General features: G+C 36.7%; 1 protein-coding gene across 2 annotated transcripts; it reads left to right on the top strand.

Moving 5' to 3' along the window:
- Positions 1–13,266, top strand: LOC134749528 (store-operated calcium entry regulator STIMATE-like). 2 transcript variants are annotated; one of them, XM_063684493.1, is made up of 6 exons: positions 1–350; positions 2,454–2,598; positions 2,718–2,839; positions 3,503–3,702; positions 5,144–5,218; positions 9,075–13,266. In XM_063684493.1, exons 1-6 carry the CDS (start codon positions 236–238, stop codon positions 9,189–9,191), a joined length of 774 nt encoding a protein of 257 aa, XP_063540563.1. In that variant the 5' UTR covers positions 1–235; the 3' UTR covers positions 9,192–13,266. The 2 variants fall into 2 exon arrangements, with proteins under 2 accessions (XP_063540563.1, XP_063540564.1); XM_063684494.1 differs by having other exon boundaries at positions 2–350; positions 9,102–13,266.
- Positions 13,267–15,019: the final 1,753 nt, after the last annotated feature.

The raw sequence follows: 15,019 nt of genomic DNA, 5'->3' as shown, positions 1-15,019 counted from the left end.
ATATCCGTCAACCACCCGTAAACCCATCTTTCTCCAATACGAAAAAAAGTCCGAATAATGTTTATTGTATATATTTTATATTAGTTTTAATATTCAACTTTACAACTATTCAGAATTTTAAAACCAACACATTGCGATCGTATAGAAAGCTATAAAATGTGATTCAGTTCACCGAAACATGTGTTTAATAATATTAGTGCAGTGAACGTGTTTATTGGATTATAAAAATAGTGCAATGAATAATAGTACATATTTTAGCGAGTTCCACTGCTCGAAAGATGCACTTACGGACACTTATGGCTGGTTTATGCAATTTCTCTTGGCGGTTTTGGCGTTTACATGCCTGATCGGTAAGGATACCTCCTACTTTCTCGACAAGTCAACAGGTCAAGGTTTACGAATCTTATTGCGTATTGCAATGCGATGACATTAATGCAATTTGTAAATATGCCAATTACAGGCTATAGAATACTGATTCTGTTTTGAATAATAAGCAGAATTTTATCGAACACAAATAGTGGTACTACGTTTTAAAATTATTACCCAATTCAAATTTTGTTTTGAAACTTGGTTGCTTATTTTCTCTACATGTGCCACAAAAGGGTACTTTTTGTCGGTTGTCAATAAGGCGCTATTTCCATATAGCTTCAATTGAAAATCAACCTTATTGAAAAGTGACAATGTGGTACCTTTTGGTTGAAAATGTCACACATATTTATCTTACATGTAATGTTATTGCACAGGTTATTTTTACACTGGGCCTTTCTAATTAGTAATATTTAAATCTAAATAAAAGAATATACTGTTTTATACATCTATTTATTTCATATATCACCCAATGTACAGGGTTGGGCAGATTAAGTGTACAGTTTAAAATGGCCATAAACTTAAAACAAAACAAATTTCAATAAATTCTTTCTCTCCTTTAACCTGTATAACTTTACACATTCTACCATAGAATGAGTTGCAAGCGGCACGCACTACCTCATCTAGTATATCGTCCCATATCTTGACAAACCGATGCTTTAATGAATTTAAATTCATTCCCGGTGTGCTCCCAATCCTGCTGAGCATGTATCCCCATTAGGGAATGCAAACTGGTTTTTAATTGTATGAAAACACCGGTTTTTTTAAATATTTTTTTATTATTGAAGCTTTATTTGTTCTACAGTCAGGTTATTATTGTTTTTGTGTTTTTTTTTTTACTTTTTTTTGGGGCTGACTGCAGATCCCATCTGCTGGGTGAAACACCGGTTATTAACCGAAATTTCATTCCCTAATCCCCATATAGAAAAGTCCAACGGATCCAAGTCTGGTGAAGATGCAGGACTTTCTTGCCATGGTATAAAATCTGTCAAATTTGTTTGACATCAGTCTTCTGTACGCTTAGCTTTGTGAAACTGGACACTGTCTTGTTGAAAGCAATAATAGCCATCCCTATGTCCCCATACAACTATCGGATATTTTCTAGCTAAATTACCCTGCACCATGTTCTGAATATAATCAATCAATCAATAATAATTTATTTCGAACAAAAGTCCATAATATGTTAGTATCATACATACTAATACTTAAATCTTAATTAATAATAGTCTTGGTAAAATTTTATTCTTGGATCAATGAACAGCAGTGGTAGTTTGCCCCTAGGTGATATGGCACCCCATACCATGACAGCCGACGCACTTTGAAACCGCTGTATGGCTACTTTGTCTACTAGAATATCCCTCAATGAATCACCGTAAACACAATCATTTTGTTGATTGTGGCTATCTTGCAATCGAAACATATTTTTGTCAGAAAAAATAATTTCATCACCCTTATGCCAAGCTAGCAAGTCCATGCAATTTTTCAGTCTAGTTTTTTTCTGGGCATCTGTTAATCCATGTTTTTTTTTTGTGTTTTGTTGGCCTTAAATCCAAGATCATGTCATAATATACAACTTATTTATCGTTGGGATATTTTCATATCTTTAGTGACTTTACTTGTACTTTGGGCTGGATTTCGCCGAATACGCTCACGAACGCTTTTAATTATATTTTTGACATGAACAAATGGTTTTCGATCAGGTTTGGGCCTGATTCTTGAAGATCCTGTACTTTTTAAATTGCATAATGGACCGAGATATGAACCTTACATTAATATCTAAATGTTATGGCTTCTTAAATATCTCGCACGGTCTGAATTTTTGCTTGTATAAATTTACAACGAGCTGTCGTTTTGCGTCAATGTTGAAAACAAAAGATATCAAACTGGCGTCTAGAAATAATAAAGACGCATAAATTCTCGATTAATAAAAGATAATATACATAGTTAAAAAAAGTTTCGCTATATTTAAGTAAAATGGCAGTACAAAACTAGGACACTTAATCTGCCCAACCCTGTATTTGTTGTGAAAGAAATTATGTACTGCTAAAAAAATGTTTAAACTTGTTGACTATGACTATTTGTTTTAGGTAAAAGATTTTGTGAGCCCCGCTATGCCAGAAGGCCATGGCTCATTTGGTTCTATGACACCTCTAAACAAGGCCTGGGCGCTCTAATCATACATGCAGCTAACATTTGGATCTCTCCACATTTTGAAGGAAACACTTGTACTTGGTAAGAAAACTCATGGATTGAATAAAATATACAATGTTACATTACATAAGAGGTTTAACATATAAAAAAAACAATACTAGAGAACATCCTCTAATACTTTTTGTCTTTTTTGTATGCAGGTACATAGTGAACTTCATGGTGGACTCTACATTAGGGTTACTCATCATTTGGGCAGGCATCAGGCTTGCTCAGTACTGTGCTAGACATTATGACATCCCACTTATTAATTTTGGGGAATATGGTGAGTTGCTTTATTATTTATTGAGGTTTAATTACCCTACATATAAAATGTTTTTAAATTATGCAAAAAAGGTTGTTGTCACATCTTTGGGTTTGCATGCATATCCCACCCCCGCTAGAGAGTTCAAGCTCTAAACATTCTAAACAAGAACAATCACTATTCATGTGTAACCTTACACACATGTAAATAGCAGAAAAATACACTGTAAACTCTATATAGCGATACTCAAGGGACCGTTTTTTGACGCTATAGAGAGTTTTCGTTATATAGAGAGAAATTAATATTAAAGTAAAACAACTATAGGCAACACATGTCGACGTTATAGGGAGTGAATCGTTATATCGAGTAACGTTATATGGAGTTTACACTGTATTATGAATGTGTACAATAATGTACATGCATGTGAGCAAGGTGTACTTATGAATGAGTTTCCTAATGTATGTTACATTGTATGTCCCTTATGCCGGGGCCACACTAACGGGAAACGCGTTAATTATCGCGTTAAATGGACGTTTTTCATACGACCACACTGGGATTATCGCGATAATCTACGGCGTTTGCCGCCGTAATCGCCGTATTCCCGTTACTGTGGCTCTGGCATTGTAAATACATATTTTCGTAAATCTCAAATATACTTAATGCGATTTTGCTTTTTTCCCTCAGGCAAGCCCCCAATGTGTTCAGCATGGCTCTGCCAATGCGTGCTTTACGCCGCGCTAGCAACATTCGCAAAGTCGGCGCTAGCGTTAATACTGCGGTTGCCGCGCGTGGCGCGCGCGTTGGCGACCTTACCGCTGTCGCCAGTGTCCGACCCCAAGTTAGAACTGGCCGTCGTTATGCTCATCATACCCTTCTTTGTCAATGTGAGTTAAGTGATGCGTCTATTATGGACGTTTACCGAGTCCGCGCTCGCCACGCTGCCGCACTGTCGCCAGTCAGACCCCAAGCTGAGCTGGCCGTCGTTATGCTCATCATACCCTTCTTTGTCAATGTGAGTTAAGTGATGCGTCTATTATGGACGTTTACCGAGTCCGCGCTCGCCACGCTGCCGCACTGTCGCCAGTCAGACCCCAAGCTGAGCTGGCCGTCGTTATGCTCATCATAGCCTTCTTTGTCAATGTGAGTTAAGTGAGACATCTATTCCCGACGTACACCAAGTCCGTATTCACCACTCAGCCGCTGTCGCCAGTCTCAGACCCAAGCTGAAGATTTGCGTCGTCATGTTATCCTCGTAAGTCCCCGTGTACTTGTACAAGTACAAATTAATTTCGAGTTTTGAACTCATATAGAAATAAAAGAAAGTTCCAAATTCAAAAGCGCAAAAATTGACATGGGAGGTAGGAACATCCAAACATGTAGGTATACGTACCCTTTCGTAGCGTAGGTACAGTCGACGCCAATGATATTTTTACACTTTTGCACCATGCTTTCCATGCTCTTTTGTAATAAGACAAACAATTTAAACATATGTTTGACGTTGACTGTACATAACTATATACCTGACAAATATTTGTTCAAGTGAACAAAACACGTCTTCGAAGCCTTTCGATGTAGCAATAATTACCTACCCTTTCGTAGCATAGTACCAATGAGGATATAATAAGATAGAGCGGTACTGTCATAGTAAATTTTGTAACCACTGTAAATTCACTGCCATCTATCGACATACTTTAAAACTAAAAATGAAGATTTAAAAAAATACGTTAAAATGTATTTAAATATGGATAAATTATTTTTTTATTTGTTTTAATTATTTTTATATGATTTTGACCCATGTTCTTTCACTGGTATGCGTTAAAATTATAAATAACAAACGAAACAGTCAACGCCCTCTATACGAGTGTAGGCCAAAACTAGTGGCGCCATCTGATCGAGAGTCAAATTTTCGTGATTTTCGAGGCACGTTTTTTCCTTAGACTGTATCCATCTATTACGGAGTTATAATATCTTTGATAGTACCAAATTCGCAAAAGTGCCATTTGGGGTTTCGCGAAATGTTATTTTTTTACTCTCAAAACAGTCAAAACACCAGTTTCTCAGAATACCAAAAACGCATGAAATGATAAATATGAAATGATATCAACTAGGGAATGCAATACCGGGATACCAGGATCCCGCATGCAATTTGCGAGATTAATCACGCTCTTAAATGCGGAACTGAGACTGACAATCCCGCTGAATACCGGGATTGAATTCTTCATGCGGGATTGCATTCCCTAATATCAACATACTACTTTTTTCTAGTTTCACCTGTCCCGAATATAGAATTTTAGTAAAACTGTTTTTTTTTCTCACTTTTTTCAGATTTTAATTTTCTGGGTGACAGACAACTTCCTGATGTATCATCCGAGAGGAGTGAGTTCGAAGTTAAAATCTAAGGTAAGCCAACATTCCATCTTTAGCCAGTTTATGTAATTATTTAAGCCTTCACCACACCGCGGCCACCGGTGCAAGCGTGACGTGACGCGGCGCGCCGCTAGCGTAATTTCAGCACGTTGCGCTCAAGTCCTGCTTCGGTCACTCTGGCTCCCTGCTTACGCTGCGTCTTACGTAGGCGAACACTCGCGAACGCGAAGCGAAGCGGCGCGGCGCGTTGGGCCCACGGCGTTCGCGTTCGCCCACGTAGAACACTTCTACAGGTATATATCAAAGGATTGATTCACCCCGCTCCGCGCCGCGCCGCTTCGCGTGTTGTTCGCCTACGTAGTACGCTGCGATATAAACGAATTCCACTCATTAAGTTAGTATGCACTTTTGCAGCTGTGTGTAAATCGTTATACCCCTGTCACACACTCTTCGAGTGGCATGGGAAGTAGCGAGGAAAGTAGGCGAGAAGTAGTTTGGAATCGTTACTCGTCATGTTAGTCATGCTCCTCCCACCGCTCCCTATTTTGTCGGTTTTTATGGCACGAGTCAAAGGACCGTCATAAAAATGCGTGAGGAAAGTAGTGTGTGGCCAGAGAGGGAAACATTGCGGCAGCGCAAGGAGCATATTGTGGTGGGGATATTAGAGGAACGGGGACGGCCGCTTATCCATACAAACGTAGTCCCCATTTTCCTCTCTGGATATTAAAATTATGCAAATATTTTTATGTATTTTGTTGTATATTAACCATAGCTTTGCCCCTACGTTTGACTTTTTTAGATTTTTTGATTATTGTAAAAATTTGGAGCGAAAAACAGTTTTCGTTCAATTTTTTAAATGTTCCTCTTATAATATTAAATATATTAATAACGGGTCACTCACGTGTTTTAAGTCGAAAACGCTCGACATGTTTCACTCCGTACTGACCCGTTATTAATATATTTAATATGTTTGTGACTCACGGAAGTTTTGTTATTAAAATTCCTCTTATAATAATTAAAAAAAAAAAAAAGTAGGGGCATAGTTGTGGTTAATATACGACAAAATTAAATAATGGTGTCAATGTTTTTTCAATAATGTTAATATCCAGAGAGGAATGTGAGGACTATGTTTGTATGAAAAGGCGATTTCGCGCGGGTACTTCACTTTCGTCTTAAACATAGCTTGCGTTGCGTGTACGCATAGCGCATGCGTATTAGGACACGCAACGCAAGCGATGTGGCATTACGCAGGGTGCCGAAAGCTGTGCTACATTACGTGTGATTCGGCCTTTTTGCCACCTTGTGCATGTGCAATTTTGAATTTGTGAATGTAAAATGGAGCGAGTAGCCAGCTATATGCCGCGCTGTGTATAGCATTGCGCGGCCGTGTGGTGTGACAAAGAGAATAGTGTAGGTATAGAGGGTTATTGTCAATATTGTCATAGTAAATTTTGTAGTCACAGTAAATATACTGCCATCTTTCGACACAGGATTAAAACTAAAACTGAAAACGAACAAAAATATCAAAATATATGGATACCTAAATGATTTATTATTTTTTATTATTTTTAGAACGCCTTCGTCATATGACTTTGACCCATCTTCTTTCACTGATATGTGTTCAAATTGTTAAATATATGAAACGGTGTCGCCATCTAGTCGTGTATAGGCCAAAGGTATGGCGCCATCTATTCGAGCATACATTTTTCTTGATTTTCTGAGGTACGTTTTTTCTTAGACTACTTAAATTATTTATATAACAGAAAAAGTAAAAGCAAATCGTCTATCGTGGAACGAGCATGTGATGCGGAGGGATGAAAGTCATATTATGTTACGAGAAAAGTATTACGAATGAATGTTGGGTGGTACGAGGAGAGGAAAACCGAGGATGGACTGTGTGAGAGATAAAGTGAATGATGAGATGACGGGCGACAGAGAGGTATGGAAGAAAAAGATATGCTGCGCCGACCCCAAGTGAATGGGACAAGGGCAAGCGAATGATGATGCGGAGTTACATATATCTTTGCGTGTTATGAGGGCTTAAGCTGATAACTGAGTGACATATGTATATGTTTCATATAAAGTACACATCAAATTAATAACAATACCATATATTAACCGTCATGAGATGAGACAAAATAATAATGACCCAGATAATATGTACCGCGATGGCTGACGTATAGATCTAAAATTATAATACGTCATATTTTCTTACATAACATCAACATTGAACAGAAGAAATAGAATACTTGGAATTGTTAGCTTAGAGGTATACATTACTATCAAATACCTACACTTTCATGATACTTTTATACGTTCCAATTCGGGTTAATGATAACAGCTAGTCCTCTAATAATAGTGTCACAACATGAGATAGTGTATGTACTTATTTACGAATGTTACTGTTTGGCTAATAGGTATGAGGATTAGGTATTGTTACTCGAAATACCGATCTTGATCTTTACCGAAGATCTTGAAATACCGATTCAACTTATAACATTAAGTACCTAGTACCTACTAAGGTATTGTTATACCTATGTTATAACTTATAAGTTGAATCGGTATTTCAAGATCTGCCTAGGTATAAATATGCTGCGCAGGACTTAGCAGACCTGAACTATTGAATTAAATCATAGACATATATTATACTTCGTAAAGACCGGCCTTACGAGCACTACGAATGATACATTGGAATCAAAATCGCATTTATAGTTACACCAGCGCGCTCAGTCGTGTGGCGAATTGCGCATTGGAAAGGCGTCACCATTGGTGTAAACAAAGTATAAGCGTATGCATACAATTCCGACCGAACACCGACGCCTTTCCACTGCGCAATTCGCCACACGACACGAGTCACACGACTGAGCGCTGGTGTAATAAAATGCGATTTTGACTCCAATGTATCGGCCCCATTCGTAGTGCTCGTAAGGCCAGTCTTTACGAAGTAATATATACATATGTGATATATGTCTATGAATTAAATGGTAACCTCGCGGAAAATCCTCAGCTAAACGGTATTCTTAATTTTATTCTAATTTGACTTAGTTTGTAAGAATGACAGTCGCTATGTGTACCTATAGTATTTTTCAAACGATAATAGATGTCAATTCAATACAATTTTGCTACATTTGGCATTTTAGGTTATAAATTGTATGGAGATGACATCTATCATATCATCGTACCCTTCCAGTTTGAAAAATACTATAGTAGGTATTTTTTGCTATAAGTAATACCTAATACTGAGTTATTTCAAACGTCATAAATTATACAGGATGACTAAAAAATAAGTGCATTCCCGTTGCCAGGGAGGTTTTGGGATTATTATTATTAAGACTTTATTTCGGACATCAATTATCCATAAATGATTGGTTAGTTACAATAGTACTTATCACTATGTTAGTATTGAGAACACAATTTATATTTAAGTATATACATTATTTACATTAGAAATTAATTCATTATACTGAGCAACTTTTACTATGGGACCGGCCCCGAAATCGCGAAAAAAGATTTGGCTGGTCCATTTTCTATGGTTGGTCCCATAATGAAAGTTGCTCAGTATAATCCCAAAACCTCCCTGGCAACGAGAATGCACTTATTTTTTGCCAGCCTGTATATTCCGTACCGTCTCTTTAGTTAAATGATTTTTTTTATATTGCAACTGCGTCATCCATGCGGTTTGATATTTTTGTTTTTGCCCTCATTTCATTATATTTATGGAGCATAATTTTCATACTTGAAAAAAAGGCTATTTTAAGCTTTTTGACAACCGATTTCTTTACGACAAAAATAAAATATATTTAAAATCTTATAACGTAATGTTTTTAAATATTCGTCTTTTAAATATCATCAGACAAAAATCAATATACTGAGCAAAGGTTTGCTTTAGCATTTACGAACGGATAAACCTCTCCAGGTGAGATACCAGTCAATAAAGAAGGAGAAGTCAGCCTCCGAGGAGGAGGACCACTCGGCCGACGAGCGGCTGCTGGGCGCCAACGTATGACCCTACCCCAAATCCCGAGTGCTTCGGGCATAACGCAATCTCTTACACCCTTATTCATAAAACTTATCTTACCTGTGCTACTAGAATTCATGTATCTCTCTTATTAAACTTGAAAAAGACAAAACCAAGTTAATATCATTTTTAAAAAGTAGGTTTGATGGACGTTTATGAATAAGGGCAGTAGTTTTTAGGTGCGTCCCATTCTCATTGCGGTAGTTCCGCGTATGCAGGGCTATAACCGCGAATACCGAAGTTCGCAAATTGCGGGCATCTTTCTCTGTCACTCTAACTACGCCTTAATAGGTGTTTAAGAGAAAGATGCCTGCAATTTGCGAACTTGGGTGTTCGCGGTAGGCCCTCAGATTACTTGTCTGTAATAATTACTAAGGATACCCGTCATCACAATCAGTCCGTGCCTAAAATATAGACACAGACTAACGATGGAATTGGAATGATTACTGTAGTTACCTACTCGTACTTCGCCTGGGATTTTCTCGATGAGCGTGGGACAGCTTTAGGACTTGTCTTTGTCAGTATCAAAATGATGTCACTTCCTGCTTCCCGGTGTATTTACTTCTAGATAGGGAATGCAATAACCGGTCAAATTCCGGTCGGTCGGTTCGGTCGGTTATGACCGACAAATAACCGGTTTCGGTTATAACCGGTTATTTTTCATTACTGAATGTAACGGGTAAATATCACTAAATAACGGTATAAACTAGGTATCGGGCATAGCAAATGAAACAAAAGCTTAATTTTGACTTGGTTTATCAATTTTAAAGAGATTTATGAATATTATTATTTAAAATTTAACAATCAACATTAGTAAAGTAACCATATAAATTATATGGTTACTTTACTAATCATATAATATAAATTATAATATAATATTAACAGTTCAAATCTACATGTTTCATATCACATATCGGTGTATAAAAATCTTAACTTGCTATATTAATTAGTTTACTACTACTGTTTAATAATCAACAAAGGGTTAAGTCAACAAGAGTATACATCTACGAATAGTACGAATGCGTTAACATGTGCTATTTCCCGATAAACAGATTGGTGACTGACGTTCTAACTTAGCCGCTCAGGTAGATCCATTAGCTTAAACCACCCTTCCTTATCACAGTGCGAAAGAGACATAAGATTCTTAAACAATAAGACGGTAATAAACAAAGGAAGAGAAAGCGGCGCTGGGTCGGTTGCCGATGCCGGGTGACGACCATCGTGGTATTTTCGGGATTAGCAGCTAGTATTAGCACTATTTATTATGTCTGTTGTTAACCGGTAGACCCGCATATATTTAGTTTTGACTTGAAATATATGTGATGTTATTTAATAATCATTGCGTACTTATATGTTTATTACAATTAACAAATTCAGGATTTATATGTCAATGTCAATTGGTATTTGTTGTATGTTGTAGCAAACTATAGGCAAAAAATGCAAAAATGTCATACGAGAAATAACCGATAATAACCGAAACCGGTTATTTTAAACTCTCAATAACCGATTATGAAAAATGGCCAAATAACCGGTTATAACCGATTGTTTCGGTTACGGTTATAACCGGTTTGCATTCCCTACTTCTAGACTATGACAGCTACTTCCAACAATGTGGAGTACACGAAACCCTAATATTCCCTAATATATTCCCTGTTCGCCAGTGTATAAGGTTTTCGATAAGACAAAAATTAATTTGTAAATACTGCTCATCTGGGGGGAAACTTAAAAACTACCGCAAGTAATGTTAAACATCTCCTTGGCAGTGTTGGAACTCCATTTCTAATAAGTGAAATTAGAAAAGGAGTTCCGCTTGTAATATTAGTTGTAGTTTATTATGCAACACGGCCCTTATTGGAAAACCATATTAATATATGTAGTCAATATAAAAATCGTTGATACTGATAAAGGATTAGTAAACTAAATTTTAATATGGTGTAAATTATAATCATGTTTCATGGGATAAAATAGTTATGTAATCATAAACAATGTATATTCGCACTCACTTAAATGTGCTTTATTCTAAGTAGGCATTTATAAAATTTGAATATGCCGTCGAGTGGCCGCTAATACAATAGTGATCACTGATCAGGTACAGCCGCGGAACGCAAATTATCACGTGAACCTTTACAGCATTGAAATTGAGTCGATAGTTTGAGAATCTTTATATTGCCCAACCATGAATGTTGGCAAGAATAGGTTAGCTTCTTGGGCACAGCCACAGCATATACAGACATGCTTACCATCATGTAAGTGAAATGTAACTATAATCCTCAGATTTTGAAATACACACTGTCTATGTTAGCTCATGTCTGTCCCCTGTGATGTTAACGTTTTGTATTATACCTAATGTAATGTAGTACGACTACAAAGCTCATTATTATATAAATGGCAATATGTTTATATGTTTTGTAACTAATAACATATTTAAAATACAACCAGATTTGGCTTTGATATTATTAAAGTAAGTAACCTACCTCTGGTACCCAAATGAAAGTAATGCGACATTGTAAAATACAAAATACTGTACGAGTATACATATATCACAATATTTATTAAATTAAATAAGAAATTAGATAGCAATAATATGGTATTATATGTGGTACTTTGCTTAATGTATATTATTGTGGGTAAGCGTACAATTAATGACGTTTTGTCTTGATCTGAAACTCGTGTTCGATTGACGCAAGTACTTTGAAAATCAGATTCCCTTTGGGAGCTTAGGTTGGGATCCTACCGACTGCGCCAAGTACTTGGGAAGCGACAATCAAACACGAGTTTCAGATCAAGACAAAACTTTATTTACCTTACCCACGACATGCATGAATATACATTAAGCAAAGCCCCTACATTATGTGAATATGAATACTCATTCATGGAACACGGACATGGACACATGTTTTTTTTAAATTCGATTTTATACTGTAGGAGTGGTCACATTTCTAAAGAAACTATAAACGCCCATATTCATTAGGTGTTAATCCTGGCATCATTGTATTAACATCATTCATACATGAATAAAGTTCCCTGAAAAAAAAAGGCTGTTCAGCTTAAACCTGATCTACTAACTTTTGGATCATATAACTCTAAATATATTGAGAGGCGTTGTCAGGTAAAATTCAATGACTAATGTTCTAATGTACCACTCAATCTAATTGTAAATACTGCGACCTGCGACGTGTAATGCCACGATGGAACAAAATTGTGTTGAAGAACATGCTCCAAAGTCGCTGTAATAATAATAGGCCGCGAAACATTACTTGCGCGCAAGGCGCGCCGGCAATAAATTTCGTACAACATACCTCGGCTCGGCCACATTATTTCGCATTACCGGCTAGTCAACCAGCCAGCAGGCAGCGAGGCGATTTTATGAACATAAGGGTATGATCATAAAATCGCGCTTTACATAACATTCGGCGGACAAGTCCCTATTTCCCGGCCTCTATAGTAATGTTTACTATTAATTGAGGGACTATATTAGTCGTAGATTTGCAAATCCACGGATTATGCAGGTCCATAGCATCTAATTATATAGTTAAAATAATTTCACGACATGATACAGTTCAGGTGTATTGCAATTTGCTATAATATGTACAAATACCGAGTGATTTGCTTTTTATAAAGCTATAAAAATAAATATTTTTGTATCTACATTTAATTTTTACAATGTAAATGATTTACTTATATCGTTCCTACCTATAAAAAACATATTTTGTACTTAGATTCTCATGTTAGTGCCATGTATTTCGACATACATAATATACAAAACATCGAATTAAGACTGAAACAGTCGAATGTCTTCTCTATATCGCTCCACTGATCGATTTAAATTATTTAATTGAATTACCAAAATTAATAAGTTGTTATTCGTTAGCGAAGCGTGTTTTCTAAAATCCGAATAAAGGTCATTTTAATTTCTTATTCCTTTCTTTACCAATAAGATTTCAATATTCAAGTCATGGCTGTAAATAGGAAAATAAGAATTAAATAATTTTTATAAGGAAAAGTGCTGTGTAAAAATGTGCATCTGTTCATTGTTTGGGAATATAATTCACATCTAAGTGTTTTCATATCTTTTTTTTTAAAACCCTAATAATCAATATATACATCTTCCGGTCGGGGAGCCCAAGAGGGGATTTTTGGAGTCACTCGAGCGCGTCAGATTAAGATATGGAGGATACCTCTTGCATCCTGTTGAGTACCTCCACCAAGTATGCGTCCTTGACACCGAGCAGGGAGTCAAGGACAGCCCGTCAGAATAGTAAAATAAAATCGCCACCTTGAAATACTCGAGCGCGTCAGATGATGGTAAATTAATTACTTGTTAAATAGTGCCCATTTCAATAATCTGACGATTTTAGCGATCCGTAAGCGAGTGCCAGGGTCACCAAGTTGCAAAAAAAATCGCGACCTTGACTTACTCGAGCGCGGTTGATTTTTATTTTATTTTGAAGGAAATAATGCAAGAACAACTCAATAAAAAAAGGGTATTGAGTAAGTCGAAGTATCGTTTATGAAGTTTAGTGCACGCAGCTCTTTCCCTTTAACTTTACCGCTATCTCTGACTCCTGTTTGTAAATTAAGCTCTTTTTAGGGTTCCCTACCTCAAAAGGAAAAAAACGGAACCCTTATAAGATCACTCGTGCGTCTTCCTGTCTGTCTGTCCGTCTGTCATAGCTCATTTTCTCCAAAACTACTGGACCAATTAAGCAATTGAAAATAAAATTAATAAATACCTAAAACTTAAAGTTAAGTTTAAGTTATTTAAGAAAATAGACAAAAAATTACCATCACCCCCCCCCCCCCTCCCCCTTTATCTCCGACACTACTGGGTCTAAAATTTTGTAAAAAATACACCTAATATTGTAGTTCTTTACCTATAGATGACAGGAAAACCTATTAGAAACCTTTAAAAAAATTCTGTAAAATGCGGAACCCTTGGAACGCGAGTCCGACTCGCACTTGGCCGGTTTATAGATTTTATCTAGGTTAAGTATAACTTACGGGTGTAAAATTTAACTTTTGTAGGGTCCAAACAGCACCTTTGAATATCTGACGCGCTCGAGTAAATTATATTTTTCCAAATTTTCTACCCTTCCATATGACCACCAAACATGTAAACCAAACCGGCAGATTAACATACCCTTGTTATCAGAGACGTGTACCGTGATTGACACTACCAATATCTGACGCGCTCGAGTAAACTTCACATGGTGGTTTTTTTTACATTAAAAAAAATCTGTAGACGCTTTCCTGCTCGCTAAAAAAGAAAATATTATATAACATTTTTTTCTTCCTATCATCTAATCTTTCGATTCCAATAGGTCTACGATGCTCGAGTTACTACACAATACACATTTAGCATCGTTGCCTCCCCTGCTATTGTAAAACATAGTCTCCCGCCATGTCTGTCTGTATGTTCGCGATAAACTCAAAAAACTACTGAATGGATTTTCATGCGGTTTTCACCTATCAATAGAGTGATTATTGAGGAAGGTAAGTGTATACATAATTGTCAACCCGTGCGAAGCAGGGGCGGGTCGCTAGTTATTATAATACATAATATACGCGCGCGGCGTGCTCGCTTTGGTGTGGGCGAGCACGATGGGAGCATGAGTGTTTTGTAAAATTTTTAGTGATATAGGTACATATTACTCGTATGATGACCTCATTTGTATTTGTAACGTAAATACCTAACTATTATGATAGGATATGATAGGTTTTTGCCGACTGAGGTACAGAATCCTAAAAATATGTTTAATAAAATGATTTTCAAATACAGTCATTTTTGTAGGTAACAATTAATTATTGTTACTATT

This window comes from Cydia strobilella, chromosome 18, assembly GCF_947568885.1.
Source record: "Cydia strobilella chromosome 18, ilCydStro3.1, whole genome shotgun sequence".
Taxonomy (NCBI): domain Eukaryota; kingdom Metazoa; phylum Arthropoda; class Insecta; order Lepidoptera; family Tortricidae; genus Cydia; species Cydia strobilella.
Note: the sequence above shows the minus strand (reverse complement) of the source record. Positions and strands in the feature narration are given on the sequence as shown.